The 24,796-nt window shown below is 47.3% G+C and overlaps 1 protein-coding gene across 1 annotated transcript in view; it reads right to left on the bottom strand.

The window, feature by feature from the left end:
- HNRNPLL (heterogeneous nuclear ribonucleoprotein L like) overlaps positions 1 to 24,426 on the bottom strand; it is a 111,763-nt gene extending 87,337 nt beyond the window's left edge. Inside the window, exons 1-3 of the mRNA XM_085612323.1 lie at positions 24,114 to 24,426; positions 14,590 to 14,708; positions 7,576 to 7,813 (exon numbers count right to left, since the gene is read on the bottom strand). Of these exons, the coding sequence (XP_085468449.1) occupies positions 7,576 to 7,813; positions 14,590 to 14,708; positions 24,114 to 24,308 (552 nt within the window). The 5' untranslated portion in view covers positions 24,309 to 24,426. The remainder of the gene's footprint in view (positions 1 to 7,575; positions 7,814 to 14,589; positions 14,709 to 24,113) is intronic.
- Between the last annotated feature and the right edge of the window lie 370 nt (positions 24,427 to 24,796).

Raw genomic sequence — 24,796 nt, 5'->3', positions numbered from 1 at the left:
CCTCAACATTGCCCGCCCCCCTCATCCACACTACCCTGTACCCTCCTTCAATTCAGGCTTTGACCCCGATGTGCACACTCAGTGAGGTTAGAGTTGCTCTCACTAAAATCCAACCTAATAAAGCCCCAGGATTAGACAGGATCCCAGGTGATCTCTTCAAAAGTGAGCCCGACATCTGGGTGCCTTATCTATTTGGTCTCTTTAACGCAATCCTCGCAGGAATGCCGCTGCCATCCACCTGGGCCGGCGCCGAGATCATACCAATACACAAAAAGGGCTCGCCACTTGATCCGGCAAACTATAGGCCAATTAGCCTAATTGATGTCGCCCAGAAGATATTTGCTCGCATTCTTTTAGGGAGTCTACAATCCTGGATGGAGGAAACCAACATCTTGACCCCCCTCCAGGTGGGATTTAGAGCTAGGATGTCAACTGTGGACCAATTGTTTAGGCTGCAAATGATCCACTGGAAAAGCATAGTCTTAGAAGGGGGCAGTCTTTACCTCACGTTCGTTGACTTAAAGTCTGCCTTCGACATGGTGGATCGTAGTCAACTCTGGGAGCTATTAAAGGGGATGGGCGTACCTCTTTACCTTTGTGATTTATTAGAACGCCTCCATAAGGACACTTTTGCCAGAGTCAGGTTTGGACTCCATGGAGAACTTACAGACCCTTTCAAGGTCGAAAAGGGAGTCAGACAAGGCTGCGTTCTAGCCCCAACACTCTTTGCCCTCTTCCTGAACGGACTTGTTGATGATATCTTGGCCTTGAGTGATATAGATTCCCCTAAGTTGGCAGGCAGGAGAATTCCCGTACTTATGTTCGCGGATGATACTCTGCTCCTGTCAAGATCACCTATGGGCATGGCTAGGGTTCTGGATGGCTTTGCCTCCTTCTGTAGGAAAAGGAACCTAATAATCAACGTGAACAAGACTAAATACATGGTGTTTCACGCAAATACCATCAACCGTCCTATACCGAAATAGGATGGACTGCCTCTAGAACGGGTGAACACTTTTGATTATCTTGGCCTGACCCTCAACAACAAAATGACTTGGGTTGATCAGATTTCAAAAGTAAATCTAAAACTCGTCCAGATATCAGGGGGGATATTAAAGATGCTTAAAAATAGCCCCCTAAAACTAGTCAGTCCATTGGTAGAGATTTACAAAAGTCAGGCAAGGGGGATGGCAGCCTTTGGTGCGGAATTATGGGGTCACAATCCATCCTTGATTTTAACTAAGTAAGAAAACAAATTTTTAAGACAGCTATTTGCACTTCCGGTGAGCACCCCTATACAGCCGCTCAGGATGGACCTGGGTATACAACCAATTGCGGACATGGTCGCCTCCAGGCCAGTAATGTACTGGCGACGACTATGGAGCACTCCTGAACTTGCCATCTTTCAGGAAGAATTGAAATCTATTTTACTGCTACCAAGGGCAGGTGCTATCCCTTGGTTAGCTCATGTTAGGAAAACACTCAGAGATATAGGGAGAGAAGACCTCTGGCTTTCACCTGAGGACACTTGTCCCTCTTTGCCAAAAAAATCATTGGCAAAAACACTGCAGGAATTTAAGCTAACTCAGATCATTCGATCAGTTAACACTTCAAATCTCACCTCGGTTTTTCTCGAGGCCAAAATTAGCTATAGCTTTGAGTCTGCAATCGACCTGATCCAACCTGTATTGGCTAAAAAACTATACCTACAATTCAGGCATGGGTCTCTCCCCCTGTTCAAGAACAAACAAATGGGCTGGTGTACCAAGGCAACCTTGTCCTGGGTGTGGTGCTACTGATGAAACTGAGGTTCATGTTGTAATCTTCTGTTTGGCATATAAAATATCCCGTAGGAAATGGATAATTCAACTTGCTAAGAACATAGGGGCCACAAACCACAGAGATCTTTTCAGGTTGCTGAAATATGATCCTTCCCCCCTTTACGTCACTGTGATAGCCAAATTTCTCTTTTCTATGTGGCTAACCAGAAGAAAACTACTACCTCACTAAGTTAAACATACTGGCATCAATCTTTCTTATTAATCTGTTTTAATTCTGAATTGTTCTATTCTATTGTTTCTATTAATCATGTTTTAAATTTGTAAATATTATATCATGAAATTTTATGACTTTTATGGCTTGTAGCCGAAATAAAGTTTTTCTGACTGACTGACTGACAAAAGCATCACGTATTAGATCCTTATTTTGGTGACCAGTGGCTTCCTCAGCATAGTCACCTGTGAGAAAGTGCCCTCTTTCTTGCATGGTATGCCCCCACTTTTTGCTAAATTGCTGAATGTACTTTGACTGAGTGTACCCTGGACTCCTGCTAATCAGGTGCCCAGGGCCTATGTTCCTTCCTTAAACACACAAACTTCAAATTGGCAAACCCTGGCCACATGTCAGTCCCTAGTAAATGGTACCCTAAGTACCCAGGGCCTTGTGACCAGGGAAGACCCCTAAGGGCTGCAGCACTCATTGTGCCACCCTTAGGGGCCCTGTACCCTTACACACACTGCCTTTGCAGGCTGAGTGTCTGGGTGCAGGACAAAATGAAGAGTCGACATGGCACACATCCCTGTGTGCCATGTCCAACACCCACACTGCCAAGGCATATGTCAGGCACCCCTCTGGCTGGGTGCCTTATGCCCATGGTGTGGGCACAGGAGCAGGAGCCCTGTGCCCCTACAGTACCCAGGTCCATTCCCGGGCACTGTAAGTGCAGTGCTGCCATTTAACAGTACATGGTGCTGAGAGCTCTTCAAACACGAGCTCCACAGCACCATAATGGCAACACTAAAGACTGGGAAGTTTGGTATCAAACTTCTCAGCACATTAAACCCACACTGATGCCAGTGTGAGATTTAATGTACCAAGCACCCCAGAGGGCATCTTAGAGATGCCCCCTTACAACTAACCTACAATCCACGTCTGCTCTGAGGCTGCCCAGGCTGCCACACAGCAGAAATGTTGCTGGACCCCTGGGTGGGAGAGCCCCTGCTCTCCCGGGCCTGCAACAATGCACATCCTGGGTGAGGTGATAAATATCCTCCCCCAGATGAGCAAAGGGAAGCTTCAAAGGCCTGCCGCCTCTAGGAGTTTCCCCAGGCCACTGCAACCCCCCACTCTGGCGGGAAGCTTGGCCGGAAACCCCATACAAGGAAAGGGGATGTGCCAGCCTGCCCACCCCACCCCTCAGGTGGGGGAGGCGAGGTGAAGCACATCTCCGGGCTCTCGCCATCTTGAAGATGGGAGGCCCTACCCTATCAGGATTAGGCTACTGCCCCCCTCCCACAGGAGAGGGGCAGGATAGGGGGTGTACCCACCCCAGGACAAGGACCCATTGGTCCCTGACCTTCACCTACCTGTAACGCCCCTAAATCTAGTATTTAGGGGCACCCTGAACCTTCCTTCCCCAGATTCCAGATTCAAAAGACTACAAGAAGAGCAAGAAGAACCAAGACCTGCCCTGCAGCTGCTAAAAAGGGAAGACACCAACTGCTTTGGCCCCAGCCCTACCGAACCTGCACCAGCGCGGCATCTCTCGTGGCCAGCAACCTCACCAACCCCGGAGGACCTGGTTACCTTTTGGCTCTAAGCCCCTGGGACTCTCATGAGTAGAGGCTCTACTCAGAAACCTATTTCTAACCCCTGGCAGCAGCCCGGAACCGCGAACCCAGCACACTCTGCACCAGCCAAGCCTGGCCAGTGCCGGAGTGGACAAAGACCCTGAGGACGACCCCACGGCGACTGTGACCCCGAGTCCGGCACCCAAGGACCCCCCTCGACATTCCGGAAGAAGCCTGCAGCCTCGGAACAAGGTGCCCCCCCAACCGCGATCTTTAGAGGGTAAGATTTCCCGACACCAAAAGTCACACCTGCACGTGGCGCCCTGGGCCCCCTGTGTCCAATCCCGGGGTACCCACCTAACCTACAACTACCCAACTTACCTATCGAAGTGGTGGTGGCACCTGAAGCATCCTCGTCCCCGAGCTTGCAGCCTTTTTCCTAACCGGAACATTCCCATTGATTTCCATTGAGCGCCCGACGGCTCAAAAGCACCCTGCACCCAGCCGCCCGAGTGGCCCTGGCAGTGCAATCTCTACACTAGCCTACTTCCCCACTTGCCCCGAGTGAGTCACCAGGAGCCCAGCTCCCACAGCTGCGTGGCCTGCTAGTCAGCAGCCACCAAACCAGGCCCCCCTATTCCTCATAGGCTAACATTGGGCCTAACTCTCTCTGCACCCGGCTGCCCTAGAGCCGCTGAGGGTGAACTAACTGTGCCTATCTGACCTTGGGGGACCCCTGAGCCTATGCCCAGAACCTCACCTTTGCCAGTCGAGAACTTACCTGAAAACCCCTAACTATTTTCTACATAGGGTAACATTGACTGGCTTTTTCTTGAAATTTCGTCTAAGTGTGGACTTTTCAAATCTTCAAATATTCACTAAAAATCAGCCAAGCGACAAAAACGCAAAAACTCACCTGTTCTCAGGTGGGCTCACAGTGCTGGATCTTGGTGCCCAGCACTGGCTCGGAAGAATACTCGCATCTATACTTACCAGTAACCCCATTTTCTCCCATAGGAAACCATTGACTGCTTTTCTGTGAAATTTCTTTTAAGTGTTGATTTCTGCAATTTCTAAATATTCCTCAAAACTCGTATAACATCTGAAAACGTAATTACTTACCTGTTTTGGATAAGTGTCCCAGTACTGAACCCAGACACCCAGTACTGGATTACAAAAGTAACGACAACCTACTGTACCTGTAACCTATATTTCCTTCCATAGGGAACCATTGATTGTTTGCTCTGAAATATTTTCTAAGTGCTCACTTTTGAAATAGCTAAATATTGGTTAAAAATCAGGACAGTACCAAAATCGACTTTCAACAGCTGATTCTGAGAACTGACCCAGGACTGGATCTAGGATCCAAGCCTGGAATTACAAAAGTAATCTGAAAGTAATCTGTTGTATATAATTTGAATTTATCATTGAGCTCAATGTATTGTGTTTAGAAATAGAGTTGCCTACTGCAACTATTTGTAACTGTTTACTAAAAAGTCTATTGCATATACAAAAGTATTTTTATGAAACATCTCGTCGAGAAAGTATATTTTAATTCCAAGTGTTGGTTCTAAAATAAAACCAGCATATATTTTTTATGTATACAAACCATTGGCCTAGAGTTCAGTTATTGAGTGTGTGGAACTATTTGCTGACTGAGTGTGTACAACAAATGCTTTACACGTCCTCTGATACTGCCTTACTGCTTGATCAGGCTACCACTATGGAGAGTAAGGTTATATCTAACTTTAACCTCTGTTAAACCCTTGGGGTCTGTGGACTCTGTACACCCTGTACCTATTAAGGAACAGTATATACAGAGCCACTTTCTCACATCACCGTCTTGAGATTATCCTCGAAAAGAGGAATCATAACCTCCCCATTCTCCAAGAATCGACCCTCAAAAGGAGAAAAGGGTGTTCGTATTTTTACTAAGCCTCTGAAAGGCAAAGCAACACAGAAGTCACTTTTATTAGAAGCAATGCCCACAAGAGGAACACTTCAGGGAGTGGCACTTTAGGACAAAGATCCAGGCATGTGCAGCTTCCCTTTGCGTCCCCCTTGCTCTCCCCCCGTCTGGGAATATAAAACCAAATTCCTAAATGCAGTTCTCTAGTTTAGAATTTTAACTGCCAGGTGTTAACCTTCACGTCAGGCACATGTTCATATACTTTGGTCCATTTTGGTCTAAACTCTATCCATTGCCTTCTTGTCGGAGAGTCTCTTTAAACCCATTACTTTCAAAACCGTTCCTACTGGTTGCAGTTATTCCAGCTAGGTGTGTCCAAAAGATGGAGGTTTTCTTTGCTGTATCTTCTACAAGTATACTTTGTGTTCCATCAAGATAATGTCTTGTGGTGGTCATATCTCAATTCCATCCCTGCAGTGGTATCTTACTTCCAACTTATCTGCTGGCCACCCATTCAGCTTTGGGAAGGAGTTTGCTTTCGTATGTCTTCTGGCATAGCTGTCCATCTTAAAGAATAATAGCATAGAAATGAGTGGATAGTATTGCTTAGGACATGCATGTGCACACGAGTAGCAATGCTTGCATGTACATACAGTAAAGGTAGAAGCTAGGCCGTTTTTAGGTCGAGCATTCAAGACCTCTTGTATAGAATTATATATGTATGTACTTTGCAGGCTCTTGAGATCAGCCCTAGGACTTGTCTGCTTCCACTTAGGGACTTTTTTTTTCTGTTAAACTGTCTCTATTTAACTGTCTTAATAGAAAACGACCAGCAGAGGTCAGTAAAATACCAGAATCATTTTAGCATGCTTCAGATTCCAGTCCATAGAAATGGTCTTCCACAAGAACCCGTAGACAATTATATTTTTTCAAATCTTGTATTTTCAGTGATATAACCACCGAAGGCCCTGATTTTATATTAAAAACAGAGCTTTGGACTATACCATTTCCCGCTGAAAGGCAATAGTTCTCTCCATGTGTTCCCATGCCTGGCGTGTCACGCAGTTTGGTGCTTACTTTCCATCTATGTTAAAGAATAGCAGATGTTTAAGCACCCAGGCAAATGTGCTGCATAGCGAAATACATACAAGGTCCCAAAGGCCAGACCAGCTGCATTGCAAATGCTTGTTTTACTGGCAAGTAAACAGAATCCTACCGCATACACCTGCCATAGCTGTGGGGCAAATAGTCAGAAGTGCAATTTTAGTTTTTCCACCCAGCTTATGTTAAAAGCAGGAAAAAGCGGATCATTCCCATTTCTTGGCTTTTGGGCGTTGGGAATTAATAAATTGCTTTTCGCATTTAAAAAAATGAGAAACGGCAAAGCCTGGTTTTTTACAGTTATCCCGCTTCGCAGTTGCAATATGGAGAATTAGGCAAAAGATGTGCCTCTAAATGGTTAATTAACTAGTGTATTATTTATAACCAGTTTTATATCGTCATATGCATGCCGTATTAATTTGCTGTTTAATATTCTATGAGGTTTAATTCATGCTATGTAATTTTATTTGTTTTACTTTTATGGCACATAGCAGACAAAGTGAAGTAAAAAATTTGAGGGAGGAATATATAAAGCATAATTTTTTTCAGCCTCAAAGTCTACCAGGGAGGATCTATAGTCGCCTCAAAGCACTTTCAAGTTGAGGTAGGGTAAAACATGAAAACAACTGACACCAACGGTGGAAAAGCATCATTCAAGGTTAAATATTGCACATTACTGTGAGTTCATAGGACGTAGGCACACCTTTGCCTCAAATAAAACAATACTTCGATTAAAAACAATGAATTCTGTAAAAAACAATTAAAAAAAAAAAAGGCTAATTTGCATAGTTTAGCACCACTCACACAAACAATGAATCAATGAATGCTGTCAAAATAGATAATGTCCGAGAGCCTATGAGGCCAACAAAACCCTGTCGCAGTTACCTACTGATAAGTTCTAATTGGACGGAAAGACCACTTTATAAGTGTTGTAAAACTAGGTTTAAAGTCACGAAAAATAAGAGCAGTCTAGTTAGCATTATTAATAAAACTTACCACTGTAATTGGATAGAGGGGATTTTGAATGGATAAAAGTAGAACTTTGTTGCCTCCTGAAGGGTCGTCCGCATTTGCAGGACGGGTAATCCGTTTGCTTGTAGAAAAGTTAAAGTAGGCTTGTTGTCCTGCTATAAATATGGCTTCACTTGCAGCAAAGTTAACACACGCCTGGGAAGATTCTGTGCTTTCAAATTCCACGAGAGCCTGACGTTTGAATGGCATCATCATCACGTAGCTGATCAAGTAAAGACGAGATGTAAATGGGTGACCAACAAACATTTTTCAAAGAGTTTGGCAAGTCATTGCATTGAGGTTCCTTTACGCAATAGAAAACTTCAAACTAATGTCACACAAGCAGATTTGATCAAAATTCAGCCAGAAGTTCAGGCAACAATTCATTCTAGGTGCGTCTATCAACTTTACCATGCAACACGTTCAATGAAATTCATGCAGATACAAAGGAAAAGTAAATTGGTAGGGAGCAATGATATGGAGAAATCTGCCGTTATCACCCAAACCAGCTGTTATAAATAGGATTACAGCATACCAACGGGGTAAACCAGAACAGCTCAGAGAAACAGTGGGTTTTTGGAATACTGGTTATGCTACAAGCACGAGAATGACCAAAACCAAGTTAAATCGTAAGCATGATATCAGTTTTCTCCAAAATGGTTGCAAAATGCAAAATCACTATACTTAGGCCAAATCCTGAACAATTAGATATTACATTAAAGTATCAATACAGGCCCACTTTTATTTCAACAATGACATGATCGTTGAGACCTCAAACAAAAGAGCTATTCGGATTTAGCTGTGCAAATAAAGCAAACGTGTATATAAATACACGTGAGAGCAGGTGTACACAACATTTAAAATAATCATCGGTGGGAGGAGCCTAGCGCTTGACCAAGATGGCCGCGTGAGCTTAGAGCTCCCGAGACCCTCGCGCCCTCCGTCGACTATCCCGACTCTAATCCTGATGGTATGCATGGCACCGTGTTGCTGAGTTGTCAGGGAGGCGATTGATGCTACCCGCGGTCGGATCGCCCATCGGGAACCGGACTTATGACTGGCGAAAGATTGCGGCCTAACTCCCGGAGATGCCAGCGGCTAGAGTTGGCAGGATGCCCGACTCCTAGTTGATCAACAACGGCCTGGTGAGGTGTGAACTACCGGACGGAGGCCCTCGCTCTTTCACTTTCGGTTTCGTTCCCTTTGTCTGCCCGGACACTGTAGTGCTCTGGGTGGCTCTAAAACCCCAGGGACGCTCGGTGGGCTACTTTGGCAGAACAAGGCGGACCTGCTCACTCTTTATACCTCTCTCTGAGAGGGGACGGTCCTCACTGCATTGGACTGCCTGGAGTCCATTATGTCGGGCAAGGCAGAAGGAGATCGGCTGAAGACTAAGTCCACCAGGCGGGGAACGTACTCCCAAGTCAACAGTATGGACCGCTACGCCCTCCTGAAGACATCGCCGAGTGGATCGAGCCAGGCGCCGGATGCCCAGAAGGAGGACTCGCCTGGGACCCCGGAGCTCTCCCTGCAGGATGTCATGGGCGCGCTTGATGGGATGCAGACCTCGATGGGGAGGCAATTCGAGGCCCTGGCGCATAAGGTGGACGCCATCCTGGTGGATGTCAACTTGATCCGCTCAGACCTGGGCACGACAAACGAGCGCGTTAAGGACCTGGACCACAAGACCACGGGCCTCACTGATGAGGTTGCAGACCTGCAGAACGAGGTCCGGAAGCTGAGGGCCGAGAGTGACCTCGCCGCCCGCCGGCTGGAGGACTTCGAGAGCCGGTCCAGGCGCAACAACGTGCGCGTAATCGGGGTCCCGGAGTCCTCGGATGAGGCTTCGGCGGACCCGCTTGTGGAAGATCTGGTCCTCAATCATCTGAAGCCTAAGGGCCTTGGGAAGTTTTTTGCGGTGGAAAGGGCCCATAGGGTGCCGGGCGGACGGCCCAAGGCGGGTGCCCCGCCGCGGCCGATTGTCGCCCGGCTCTTTCATTTTCGAGATCGGGACGCTATCCTGCAAGCTTCGAGGGTGACGGGCCCAGTCCCCTTCCAGAATGCGTCGGTGAATTTTTACCCGGACTTTACCCAGCAGGTGCAGAGACAGCGACAGAGCTTCCTGGGGGTGAAGCGAAGGCTTCGGGAGCGGGACCTAAAGTATGCCATGCTTTTCCCCGCCAGACTACGGGTGGTGCATGAAGATCGGACATTCTTTTTTGACTCTCCTGTTATGGCCGATGAATGGCTGGACGCTTTGCCCCGGCGCCGGACCGGGGACGACACAGCTGAGCATGGAGACAGTGGCCGGGATGGACAGGGCTGATAACTCAAAGCCGGCCTGACTTGATTTGACCATATTTGAAGATTTGAATAGAGTGCAGTAACTGTGGAGGGTTGCGGGAGGACGAGGGGTGCTCTTTTCCTCCCTTGGGGTACTTTTTGTAGATTTTTGTTTTTGTAGGGCGACAGGCACACTGCAAGTTGGGGGGGCTTTTTAAGCTGCAGCAGGGGTGCAGGGTGGGGGGAGTTACGGGGAGTTTGAGTTTGTTGTTGGGGGGTTTATTTCTGCAAGGCATGATGATTATCCTCAGGGCTATTCCACGGCGGCGCCTCGGGTGTGGGGTGGGCCTCTTTCCGTTTGAGGATGGGGGGTAGAGGCCTAAGTGTTATAAGCTGGAATGTTAATGGTTTGGGGGATCGCATTAAGAGGGGGATTGTTATGCAATTTCTGAAACGCTCAATGCCAGACGTTGTACTGCTGCAGGAGACGCACCTCATAGGCAATACGTGCTATGCCCTGAATAGGAAGGGGTATAAATTCATTGCACACTCTGGATTCTCTTCTGGGTCCAGGGGGGTGGGCATCCTCGTTAGAGTATCGCTGCCTTTTGAGGTGGACTCCACCATTGTTGACGATAGGGGGAGGTTTGTGGCGGTGGCGGGGCGGTGGGAAGGAAGGACTTTGGTTTTGGTTTCGGTTTATGTACCGCCGACCCTGCAGGCCTCCACATTTGCTGAATTGGGCAGGGCTTTGCTGACTCTCCCGGGGGGCATGCTGGTAGTGGGAGGGGATTTCAACGCTGTGGGTTCCGGACTGCTGGATAGATGCCCGCCCAGGGACACAGGGGGGGCTCAGAAATGGCTTCCAGACCTCCTAGACACGTTTGGCCTGATAGACTGCTGGAGGCTCCGGCACCCCACACAGAGTCAATACACGTTTCACTCCGGGGCGCATGGTAGCCTCTCCAGGATTGACTACCTGCTCACTCTGGCCGCACATGCCTCGTTGATATCCGAGGCGAGGCACATGGCACGTGGTATCTCTGATCACTCGCCAGTGTGGATCCGGCTGGATCTAGGTCGGGAGGGAGGAGGGAGGGTGGCCCCCATTAACCCTTGGTATTTCCGAGACCCCAAGATGCGCAGCGCCCTGGTAAAGAAGGTAGATAATTACTTTAAGGACAATCTGGGATCCGTGGACTCGGCGATCTCGCTGTGGGAAGCTTTTAAGACCGTGCTTCGGGGGGAGGCCCTCTCCCTGGTGGTGACCGCCAAGAATCGGAGGGATTGCGAAGTGCGGCAAGTAGAGGAGGAGATTGCGGCCCTTGAAGGGGATATGGAGGAGGAGGTCACAGAGTCCTCATTGCATGAGCTTTGCTTGAAGCAGGCGGAGTATAGGGACCTGGTGACGGACGCCGCCAAGACCCTCAGCAGGGAACAACAGGGCCGTCTGTATGATGTTGGAGATAAGGCAGGGAAACTCCTGGCGTGGCTGGACAGGAAGGAACGGGTCAATAGAGTGGTGCCAGAGTTGATTGGAGAGGGGGGAGAGGCGATTGTGGAACCTGAAGGGATTGTGGAGTGTTTCGCGGAGTATTTTCATAGGGTTTATTCCTCTGTGTCGGACAGGCCGCCCGAGGACTCGTCTGATCTCCTCCGTGATATCGAGTTGCCCTGCCTCTCTGACATAGATAGGGACGATTTGGATGGCGACATCACGGTTGACGAGGTGGCGGGGGCGATTCGCGCGTTGAATTCGGGTAAGGCCTCTGGACCGAACGGACTGCCGATCGATCTGTACAAACTGTTCCCGGATAGGGTCGCCCCTCACCTGCGCGCCATGTTTTTGGAGGCGCGGGGAGATGGGATCCTTCCGTTGGATCAGCAGCTGGCGTCGATCGTGGTCATACACAAAGAGGGTAAACCCCGGGATAGATGCGCCTCCTATCGGCCCATTTCACTCCTCAACGCTGAGCCGAAAATTCTGGCCAAACTCCTGGCTACCCGTCTGATTAGGGTACTTGGAGATCTGGTCCACCCGGATCAATCTGGCTTTATCCCGCACCGAAACACAGCATTGAACCTTAGGCGTCTTCATGGCGTCATCGCCAGGGCGGGCACGCTGCGTGAACCGGCTGTTGTGGCATCTCTCGATGCCACGATGGCCTTTGACACGGTGGAGTGGGCATATTTATGGGCCGTGCTGGCCAAGTTTGGTTTCGGTCGCGGGTTTGTGAGTTGGGTCCGGTTGCTGTACGAAGGGCCACTAGCGAATGTTGTGGTGAATGGTCGGGCATCTGCTCCGTTTCAGCTTGGAAGGGGTACTCGGCAGGGCTGCCCCCTGTCGCCTCTGTTGTTCGCCCTCGCCCTTGAACCGTTGGCTGCGTGGATACGTTGGCACCCGGATATACGGGGCCTTCGGTGGTCGCCTGATCACGAGGACCGTATTTCGCTTTATGCCGACGATATCCTGCTGTATCTCGCCTCACCAAAGAAGTCACTTATAGTGGTCTGTGACGTACTCGCATCGTTCGGTAGGAACTCGGGGCTTGTGATTAATTGGGGCAAATCGTACTTGTACGTTCTTAGTGGCGAGGTCCCACCGATCCCTAGAACATGTTCGATACAGGTCGCCCAGCAAGGTTTTGTGTATTTGGGGATTTTTATATCCATGGATCCTGTTGTGCGCTATGAGAGGAACCTGCTCCCCCCCTTGGCACGCTTGAGGCGAGATGTTGAAGGTTGGCGGAGGCTGCCGCTCTCCCTTGTTGGGCGTGCGGCCCTGTTCAAAATGATGTCTCTTCCCCGCTTCCTCTACGCCCTCCAGAACACCTTGGACTGGGTACCGGCTAAATACTTTCGGGAGGTCGAAGGCCTCCAAAGGACGTTGCTGTGGGATGGGCGGCCGAGAATAGCTATTTCAAAGTTGACGCTCCCATGGTACGATGGGGGCATTGCGCTCCCAGACATCCGACGGTACTACTGGGCCACGCAGTTGAGCGCGATCAACCATGGGCTTTACGGCCCTGCCCTCAGCCCTGGGTATGCCATGGATAGGTGGCTGCTGCGCGGCGGCAACTACTACAGGGCGTTGTATTCGAGGTCCCTAGACTCGTCCCTCACGGGGCCCACAGGTGTGGCGGTACGCGTATGGAAGATGGCGACCGACTCGCTGGGCTGGAAGGACAGGCTAACCCTCGCTACCCCATTGTTTGAATCGGAAAAGTTGGGAAGACTCTGGCATACGAAGGGCTTTGATAAGTGGGATCTGATAGGGATATCCAAGGTGGGGGATGTGCTGCATAAGGGGAGGGTGAAGTCTTTCGAGGAGTTGCAGACTGAGTTTGAGCTAGGGCCTTCAGAGTATTTTAGGTATATCCAGCTGCGTCACGCCCTTCGATCAGTCCTAGTGGAGGGTGAGAAGGTGCCGGAGTCCTCTCCCCTTGAGGACCGAGTCCTTGATGGTCATATGCCCGAGAGCACGATTTCGCTCATATTTAAGAAGTTGATAAACGTCCGGGCAGACTTGCTATTGGGGCTGAGAGAACAGTGGACCAGGGATGGCCTCGAGTTGGATAATGAGGACTGGCAGTCAGCGGTTTCTTCGCCTAAGGAGGTTGCGATCCCGTCGCGTCTGAGGCTGGTGCAGCTTAAAATACTGCACCGGGTGTATGTTACGGGGCCAAGGCTGGTCCACATGGGATTCTCGGAGGATGGCCTGTGCAGAAGGGGATGTGGTATGGTGGGTACTTTCCTGCACATCATTTGGGAATGTGGGGTCATTGTGGAGTTCTGGAGGAGAGTCCATGCAGTTATGGGGGAGGTGACGGGCATTGTGGTACAGCCGGAGGCGCGGTGTTGCCTCCTGAACGTTTGGGGGCCCACTGATCTCGATGAGGCACAGACCCAATGGGTGACTCTGGGTAACATGGTGGCTAAGAGGGATATCGCGCGATTATGGGGCTCCTCGGGTCCCCCTACACTGACCGCGTGGAAGGAGAACATGGATTGGAGCATGTTTAGGGAGAAGACGGTCTACTGCTCTAGAGGTCGCCCCCGGAAGTGGCATGCCATCTGGGGGCGGTGGAACCAATACAGGGGGGGAATATGTCTTGCCCCGGATCTGGAACCTCCCAAGGAACAGCTTTCCCCCTGACCTACCTTCCAGCACAGTATGGTTTTGGTACCTGTTCTGGGCCTCTGCTGTTCCCCTTCTTCCTCCGCACACAGTCTTATACTTAGTAGATGAGTGGGGTCCTGCCTCCCCTGGGGGCTTTCGCCATGGGATTTCAATGTTCTGCCTTGCTGGGGTTTGTTGTGTGTTTTTTCTGTGTTGATTTAAAATTGGACCTTTGCATTACTCTTCGTACTGTATCCGGGACGCATTAATGTATCTAACTTGCAATGCTGCCGAACCCTCGGGCTGTCGGCTGAATAGCTGTGTCCTGAATTTCGAAATAAAGGTTTTCAAAAAAAAAAAAAAAAAAAAAAAAAAATCGGTGACGCACAAAGTCTGAGGAATGGAAGGAACTAAAGTGGACATTGGATCATGACAAAGAGTCTGGAGAACCATATTTCATCGCCGAGTAGCTAAACCTACATACAGAAAAGCTAGAACTACGGAGTTCTTGCCCATTACCAACGTAGTAATATATTGCTCACATAAGCTGCCCCTGATTTTAATAGCATTACCGTCTTCCCTTAATATTCACATACCTTATTGTTCCAAATTTCTGTAGTGCCTCCATCAGGTCAGCCTCGACAACAGATTCACAGAGTCCTCTCACATGAACCACAGGCGAAACTGAGACTTTGTGATGGACCCCACCTCCGTCCTATTGGGAAACGACAAAAAAGTAAATGTGAGTCACTACCAACAGTGCAAAATCACTAACTGTAGCTTTCTCTGATGAGAAGCCGAAAACGCGCATATATATCTCGACAAACAAAGCAGTACCACAGCAGTTAAAATGAAAATCAAGAGCATCATTGCCCCTATGAAAAAAAAAAACCGGCACAGGTGCTTCCGCCTTAGAATGTGTCCCAGCAAGCGTGATGCTACATACAGTATTAAACAATGGTTTATGTTTGCGGTGAACCTGAAATCAGGAAGGAGCAACCCCACCATAGTATGGAGTTTGCATAAATCTTGGTCTCTGGTGATGAAAGTTCCAATTAGGACACTAGTGATCCCTGCACATGAATGCAAATTACCAAAGCTTACGAAGGTCTATTCCCGCAATTTGCTTTCTTTGTTCTATAATTTTTCCTCTTATATTTTCTCTCTCTTTTAAGTCCATTTTAATTGCCTATTCAAACGTGTACCTCATGTCATTTGGACAAGACAATATATCACGAAATTTTTTTAGAATGTGTTGCGAATCTTGACACCTAATACATTAGAAAATTGTGCCATACCAGTTCTCAGATTTTATTTGGAAATAACCTGGAGTATGTAATACTGCCCTGAATAAAGCAGAGGTGGGGAATTCTATAAAATATTTACTGGTCCTAGGGACGGTATACTACAGAAAGCTACTCGTCCTGTTAAAAAAATAAAAATAAAAAAAGGAGCCCTTTTGGTGCAATGCTAGAAGGTGACGATTGTGGTTGTGTGCTTATGTCAATGACCCGATAACAGCCTCTCAGATTGTTATACTGTGGTTTGGAATCTAGACAGGCTCAGATTTTGTCACCTTTGTGCAAATTTACATACAGCAGTTCAAAGTAGGCTGGAAGCAGTGGTTCCAGAGTTGGAACATAGTGTGCACCTCGAACATGTTTAGGCTGGAAGCAGTGGTTCCAGAGTTGGAACATAGTGTGCACCTCGAACATGTTTAAGAGTAATACTAGTCACCAACTCCTTTTAAATCTCTTTCCACACTGAAAATGGTTGGAAATGCATTAATGGCGAGAATGCGTGTTAAAAAATAATCCAGGAGCATAGGGAAAGAACTTGCAAATCAGATTTTTGCATTAAGAAACATACGAAAATGTAATTCACAAAAGTCTGCCTGGAGTAAGGTTTCAAACTTGCACCAATACAAAGATGTAGGCGCACTTTTGCCTTTTTCCAAGAGTCTACCCCAATGTATATACCTGACTGGTGTTACATCTGACTGTGTTCCAAAAGTGTATTTATCTAAGCATTTATCGGTATCTGCACACAATACAATAACATGCTGACGAGGTACATTCCTTAAGACGAGGTTCAAAACAATAATACAAAGTGTAGAGGTGCGCCACGCCAACAATAAACAAGCATTGGCATAGCCAATAGGTCTCCACTTTGGGACCTTATAAGTGTTTAGCCATGCAACAGTTGCAAAACTAAATACTTATAAGGTCCCAAAAGCGAGACCTATTGGCTATGCCAAGCGGCCGTGCAGCTGAAAATGATGCGATCAAACATCAAAGCGGCCCTGCGGTCGTGAAAGTAATCTCGATAAAGCGCGGCGTGCGCGCACATGCACTGTAGCTCTAGGCTGGCCTGGTAGCACTTTTTGGAGCCCTCTCAATAAGTCTCGCCAGACCAGCACATGCGCTGGGTCAGGCGAGACCTAAAAGGGGAGGGGCCCAGTTACGGGTTAACTCTGGAAATCTTGTCTCTCTTTTCTTAAAAAAGTTATACGTATAAAGCGAAGACAGAACCGAGGACAAAATAACTACCCACACCGAAACACAAAATTACCAAACACCATTAAACTGAAATAACACCTTATGCACAACTGATATTGATGTAAACCAAGTATTATACCATTTCCAGTAGGTGGATTAGACATGTATTTGAAACTGAAAAACCAAATTTGGTTTAGAAAGATCTACAGGGTGTATAAAAGCATCCATTGCATGGCAGCGCCAACCTCCAGTACAAGTTGCAAATTAGCAAAGCTATGATTCCTGCCAATTACACATCTGAGCAATCTGATTAAACAGAGTTTCATGGCTTTCAGCAATTCAAATATGCTGGAGCAATCTCAGCTCCTATTATTACATTATTGCACAGGTGTAACTTCACCCTGTCTAGATTCCTGACAATAAGCTATTCCAACAACAACGAAATAAAAGCGGCCTTTCTGTCCTTACAAGGGTTAAAGGAGGCATTAATATAGCAACACTGGTTGTGGATGAAAGCAAATGGGTTTTCACGTTCTAAATAGGTTCTCAAACCTCCAAAACCAACTTGCATGACATAGCTCGTCAAATCTGAGCAATCCCTACCATGTGTCCAAATGTGGTGTGCAAGAGTGGGACAAATTGGAGCTTGCCTCTGGGAACATTCAATGATATGATGTGAGGTAGGCCCTTTGTAGGATACGGAATTTTATGTATTTAAACCTGCCATTCTGAGAGGTTTATGAAGTTACATCACTATTGGAGCCCATTCTTTGTTGTGTAAACCTTTACCTATTTATGATTCCCACATTTTTGTGGGGAAGTGTATTGATCTGTTTAACCAAATGGTTAACCTCCTCCCATATGGTGGAAGGTTTGGATCAGCGAATGAGTTTGTGGTAACTATCCAGGCCCCGGGGTTACTTGTTGCACTGATCAAGAATGTCAGGGAATAAAACTAGGTAGGTCAACTACAGCATCAAATTTAAGTAGGGTGCTATTTAAAATTAAAAAAAATAAAAAGGGGTCAAAAATTGCTATGCAACAAGGGACCCACTTACTCTGATGAACTGAGTAACATCTGTCGAAAAAGTGGAGAGGTCATGTGAATGGTGCTAGCTATTCCAACTAATCTAGAGGGATCTTGACATGGATTGCTTCGGAGTCCCTTTTCATTTACTAGAGGAAATAATGGACCCTCAGAGAAAATATGCCATTGTATTTGGGACTTTGGAAGACACGGAGACATGCCTAGTATATACTTATGCCCCAAAAAGTGAATGATAAAACATTCTTTCCTTCCATAATGAAGGCGGATTCCCCTTACTGGGAGCCCAGATTAAGCTTTGCTGGGCAGGAAACAATAACGGTGTGTCAACAGGGAACTGGACAAACACTCCCTAGAAGAGGAGAAGCAGGGACATTGGTAAGCTTGGTATGGAGGTGGCAATGGCAAATGTTAAGGCAGACGTTGGTTTAATAGATATTTGGAGACATCAACATCCAGCGGACAGGGCCTACTTGTACCACTCAAGACATGCACAGTATCCACAGTAGAACAAACTATGTGATAGCTCGAGGAATGATGTTGAGCTATTTTAAGATGTAATGTAGCTGAACAGGTTTCTCTCCGGCCACTCCCCATTGTACTTTACTCTTAAGCTCAGTATGCTTGGGTGCAGAAATCCTCTTTGGGGGTCTAGGACCGTGGATAAGGTTTTTCTTGCCCACATGAGATTTCACCAGGCAATTCTTTCAGAATAATCATAAATCACAAACAGTAGGCCACAGAGTAGGATGAGTTTAAGGAGGTGTTAGATGGGAATGTATCTCACAAATATTTGCTGTGCAGTGTACTCTGGTGAACCTGGAATGAAAGGTGGTTACAGACCCTGAGAGCTCCCACTAGTTACTGGTTACTAAACATAAGATGGAAGACATGAACAATTGGATACACATCCATATTGGATACAGACCTGGACTATTCAGGGAGACAAGTCATTGTTTGCTGTCTTGATTGTTGAGATGCAAGATGCCTCACACTCATCCTATAGTTGCGATGGGGTGGGGGGTGGGGGGGGTGAGTTAAGAGCTGTGAATGCACATGACAGAATAATTTGTTTGTAGGGATTTCCTGGAGCTGGGCTATTCAAGATCCTACACAGTCTGCAACCTTTATTTACATTGTGCTGTAATCCTACGCCTCATGGAGGAGCAGAGGGATGTCTTGGAGGCCCCAGGTGAGAATCAGGAGCTATGGGAGGCACTGGAGGTGATCATTGAAAATAGCAGTGATAGTTCTTGTATCGAAGGAGTGATAGGACCACACCCTGGTTCCAGCTACCATGCTGTAAGGAACGGTAGACCTTACGCCGTCTTTAAGATACTCCATTGAGCTCCTCGCATATCAGCAGCCATTGCTTGCTGCCTCGAATCCTGCGTCGCTCCCGTAGACGCCGTGCCCGGCTGGGCACACAGAACGTGATCGTATCCTCCCAGACCATGATCAACATACCCTAATCCAAGGTGATCCAATACCTCACTACGTGCCATGTTTCCTGGGCTTGTCACACCACGAGCCCACTCATAAGGCGTCTAAATCAAATCAGGCAATTGTTTAGTCCTGAGGATGATCCCATTGCATTAGGAGCTAGGGATCGAAACTTCGACTTTTCAAACAGTACCGCAATTTATCCACAGTGTAAATTGTATTGTGGTAACTGCTGGTTAGAGCTTACTTAAGATTTTACTGTATTGTAAGCCACCACTTGCTCCAAAGTTTTTGCCTGCTACTTTGTTTTCTTCTAATTTTTCATTTTCCTTCTTGTAAGCTCGGTACAGGATTGTGCCCGTGTTTCACCCTCTTTGCTGCTTTCACTTTGTTTAATTCCTTTTGCATCTGCTCTAAATAAGTGCTCCTCTGTCCGGCTGGACATTGGAAGACTATCCATATTTCTTATTGAAGTCTAATTTCAAATGTTTTCATTATCTATCTTTAAGCTAAGGACCTTTGTTCTTTAAAATATGCATACAGACTCTTGACATTAAATACAGATGGTAAATTGTGGAGTTAGACACTCCAAGTCATAAAGGACCTTATACATTAGGGTTCAGATTATGCCTGGATTTATTTGACAGACACGGTCCAATGTATCCTGGAGGAACTTAAGGAATTTGGGAGGATATTGAGTGTGAAAACAGAAGTAGTAAAACAAAGTAATTCCCTAGGCACAGTAAAAAAAAAAAAAAAAGAACTGGCACTTCGCTACCCAACCTAGGTTTGGAGTGGGAACAGTGGAAATTTGGCCTGGGCGTGAAATTCCACTTCGCTAGCTGAGTTTTTCTGTGCTCTCTAATGGCACGTTGACTAGCAAGGAAATATTTACTCCAGACCACCTCCCAGCGAGTTCCCAACGCAAGCTGGTTGCTACCGCTGGCACTGAGAAACTTTGTGTTCGGGTTGAGGAAGCTGGCGCTTAAGTAGATAATCTACTTGACTGTCAGAAAGAAGCAGCAACCCCATGCGCTGCACGTGTGGATTTTACAGTGCGAGTCAAACACCTGGCGCTAGCAATCAACGCGATGTAGCATACTCTGCCGCTTGCAGAAATCCATGTAATGCGGCAGAGGTTTTCTTTTGTCGCTTTGCAGAGTTCCGCGTAGTTGAACTTTATCCAGGCCTAGCGGAAATCTAGGTCGCTCAGGAGCCAAAAGACATATGTCAGAATTATAGGTAAAGTGGTTGAAGGACTGCAACACTAGGCAGACCTCTGGACAGCATTGCCCCTATACATTATGGGCTGCATATTGGTGGTGAAAATTGCACGTCTACCATTGTCTCTGAATGTGCTGCAAAATACCATGTGCCAGATGCTACTGAGCACGTTTTGTTAACTAGATTGCCTCCTAGATGAATTGGTATGGGTAGTAAAGCGCATCCCATTGCTAAAAGAAGGATTGGGGCTGCCCAACCGGTTTCCTGCTTTTATATTATGCAACAGCTCAGCTGCAGCACAGTTCAGTTGGGTCAATGAAGGAAGCCCCTTGCTGGCTGTACCATGTATAAACTACACACCAAGTCGGACATTTACCTTGGAGTGCCAAGTAAACCTTCCATATTTGCCCGGCAGATTGTGAGGGTGGTACAGGCTTGTATTAGATTATGAAAGAGATCAGTTTGCAAAGTCTGGGCCATTCATCCATTCCAAACACTGAGGGAAGATATTTCCTTCTTGAGATGGCAGGCGGTAGAGTGCCACAAAGTAGGGAATCCATTTATGCAAGCCTAAACATTATTCCGTGTTAGCGTAGGCCATTTTATTTTTACAATATACCAAAAATTGCACACAGTCAGAAGTATCTGGAGTATGTTCCCAGAAGCCCCCCAGAAAGTAACATTACGAACTAACCTTTGAAATTGGGGGGGGGGGGGTCCCAAGAAGCTACCCAGATAAGTTAGCAGCATGCGTTAGAATCAGCACGATCAGGCTAACTATTTTTTTATAGAGGCCGTAAAACTGCCTGCAGGTGAAGGAGTTTGAGGTTGTTTAAGTTAGAAGCAGCTTATCACAGATGCCCAGGGTGCAGCCTTACAGAAACGTTTATAAGGAATATTCCCTGTGAAAAAAACGACAAAATTAATACGGATAGGGACTAATTTGTCATAAAGATGTATAGTAATCCATTTTGTTTCTCCTGTGCAAATAAAGATTGCCAGATAGAATTTTTATTTAAATCCTCGTATCACCAGAAAGCGTCTGCAATACTTTGTGGAGCCGCTCCGTTGAAATATCCGCCCTGTGGTCACTGCATTCGCCATGGTCTGGGTGCCTTTCCAGACCAAAACCTTTGTAGGTGCCTTGGTGTAATCTTTCGACTGGATAGTCGATACCCAGAGATTTGCTCCACGCCTTAACGTCCGACCAAATATCGGGGAAAATCCCCTTTTCCGCTCCCTGATCAAGACGTGCAACTTTGATAGCTGCCCTAACCCATTCTTCCACATTCGGAGGCAAAGGATCCCTCCACGTCATGCAAATTTCTCTTCTGGCGATCAAAAGCAGGTAAAAGAGCTTCAACGGATTACTGACTTTATCGTATCCTCCAAGAGAACAAGAACTGTATTCAGATTGCTCTATCTGCCAGATGGTAGAAAAATCTGGCACACCAAAAAAAAAACCACACACACACGTCAGAAAGCGTATGTATGTCCTTTCGCTAAAAAACTAACAAAAAAAACGCCTCTGTCTAAACCTTCATCCAAAACACATGGCAAGTAAAGGAAATATATGCAAGAAGCATAACGTATAAAGTTAACAATGCAACTGCCCCATGAAGGAGTAGGATTTATCTAGATAGTAAACATGACTCGATTTGTGTCTGTCACAGTGAGATAGAAACTGCAGGGTCTCTGCTCATAAAATGGATTATGTAACCCCTTCCTAAAGACGGGCAGGTGGATAGATTTCATAAGAAAGCGTGTACCATTAAGGTACCAGCAGTAGTATGTGCCCAAAGCGTTACAACAAACAATTAATGGACGGAATGCTGCCAATGCAGCCATTCTCCACCAGTCAAGAGATCTGGGTTAAATCCATTGTTCTTTTGCCCACTACACCACCCCAGATCAGACATGGCCATATGCAAATCAATCTTGACCCTGTGCCTCATGGGAACAGTCCAGCCCGAACTGCCAAGCCATGTCTTCCCTGGACATGGAATCAAGCATCCTAGGACCGGTTTCTGGCTATCAGCCGTCATCAGCCAGGATAGCTTGACTCCAGTGGCGTTGTGAGCACGGGACCCACGTCTGGGCATACCCATCCCACTTAGGGCGAAAAGCATTACAACAAACAATTAATGGACGGAATGCTGACAATGCAGACATTCTCCCCCAGTCAAGAGATCTGGGTTAAATCCATCATTCTTTTGCCCACTACACCACCCCAGTTCAGACATGGCCATATGCAAATCATTCTTGACCCTGTGCCTCATGGGAACAGTCCAGCCCGAACTGCCAAGCCATGTCTTCCCTGGACCGGAATCAAGCATCATAGGACCGGTTTCTGGCTATCAGCCGTCATCAGCCAGGATAGCTTGACTCCAGTGGCGTTGTGAGCACGGGACCCACGTCTGGGCATACCCATCCCACTTAGGGCGAAAAGCGTTACAACAAACAATTAATGGACGGAATGCTGACAATGCATATGGCCATGTCTGAACTGGGGTGGCAGAGTGGGCTAAAGAACGGTGATGGATCAAACCCAGATCTGTTGACTCGGTGTGAGTGTTTGATTGGTTCTGATGCTCCGTCCATCACCACCCCCTTTTGTACCGTAGTATGTGCCCAAGCACTTTCAAATAAGAAAAAGTGTTCTCAGCAGCACATAAAGGCCTCGCCTCCGCTGACATCAAAACGGGTTAAAACAACAGTTAAGTTAAAAGTACGCATAATAAACAAGCCCTAAAAGAATTTGGATGTGCTTAATGAAAAAAATAGTTTGACCCGCGTGCGCCATGCATTGCCTACCAACTTAGGATCTCCAGGCCAACGCTTCCTCAAACACACACAAAAAAATAAGCACCAACGATATCGCTTACTACACTTTTTCACCTCCACAGGGAACACGAGAAAGGGAAGCAATTGAAATTGTTTTTTCCAAAGAGCAAACGGTTTTTTAAAAAACCTACAGGTGAGCCATTGAATATAAAGCTCAGCGCGTTTCACATAAAACGTCCAGGAATCACATTTGTTTGACAACTATTTCTCAACATAAGCCGTGTGCAAGATGTCGCCGTCGTTACTGCTGCTTGCGTGCCCGGCGTGTGTCAATAAATTACACTCCTGGCGAAGAGATCAAACTATAACGAGCGAGTAACAGAGCTGGCTATTAGAACAAATAGACACTCAGAGCCAGCGCCGGATCTGTGAAATGAGGTGTACCAAGAGCGCAAAGGTCGGCGCAGAACGAGGAAAAGCAAAGTACGCCCTGCTCAGCGCAACTCTGGGGGTGGCCTAGGCGATACACGGTAATAACTCAAATACCACGCTGGTGCCTTATAAGGGTGGAGGAAATCATGCGGATATTATCAAAATCCACTTTTTCTTCATAAAACCCAAACTACTGTCAGTACCGGCGACCGCCATTAACATGGGCCCACAAAAGGTGCCCGGGACCAGATGGCAGCCGCCAGCTAATTTTAATTAAAGATGTATTAAGTAAACCGCCATTCGCCGCCTTTCAACTATGCCGGATACAGGAGAAGCATCTCGATACCGGATCGCAGCATGATGTGCACCAAGAGGGCTCCCAATTAACAGTGATCTGGGTAGAAGATGATCCTCAAATATAAACAAACATCTCCGGTGTCTAACCCCAATATCTGGTGAAATATACCCCCTTACCTCACCACGCATCGAAGCGGAACCCCTCCATGTACTCTTTCTCCTTGCCAGTACAAGGTATATAACCTGCATGCGTGTCCCTGGGTTTAAGTCCTCCATTTACCCCTCTCCCCTTATCAGTTACCACTCACACTACCGACAGCGGCGACCCTGTGTTCAGCCAACCATCGGGCAGGGCGTTTATTGGAGGTGCGTGGCTCGGTTACCCCAAACCACTCACCCGGTGGTTTCGCCGATCGTCGTCCTCGGGCGCAACATAGGCCGCCTGCTCGCCATCTTCATCGGTCTTGAGCCGCTTGGCCTGGGTCTCGTAAACAGCCCCCTCATAGTTTTCCTCCTCATTCGGCTGTTCGTCTTGTTCCTCACCCACCAAGAGGGCCGAATCGTTCCCGTACTCCTCGTCGTCCTGCAGCATGGCGTCTCCTTGTTTGGAGGGGTTGGACAATGATGGTGAATGCTACAGCTTCGGTCTGCGCAGCAGCTGCAACCAACTGCCGGAGCGCGTGCACCCACACCACAGAAAAATCTCCCTTGCAGCGCCAGACCAAGCATCCGCCCTGTGATTATGCCATTGGCTGTCCTTTCCCTGCCTTGAACTCTAATTGGTCACTGTGAGACTTGTCACCGATGGGGCTGGCTCTTTACCCATCCTCCCATATTGTAAGTCGCCGCTGGTGCGCTCGCCTCCCTAAAATTCGTTCGTTAGGCCACCATTTTCTTCCTCTTACGTTACGTATCCGTTCTAAATGGAGACAACGAACTATCGTAGGCCCCCAACCCTCGTCTATCGGCTACTTCAATTTTTTTTTTTTAAACGAGTTTGCCATTTATATATTAATTCCTTCAGGTCCCTGTGTAATATAAATGGTGCTCATGTAAAGGGCCCCTTCAATACCTTCGGGT

The sequence above is a fragment of the Triturus cristatus genome, chromosome 6 (genome assembly GCF_964204655.1).
Source record: "Triturus cristatus chromosome 6, aTriCri1.1, whole genome shotgun sequence".
NCBI classification, from domain to species: domain Eukaryota; kingdom Metazoa; phylum Chordata; class Amphibia; order Caudata; family Salamandridae; genus Triturus; species Triturus cristatus.
Note: the sequence above shows the minus strand (reverse complement) of the source record. Positions and strands in the feature narration are given on the sequence as shown.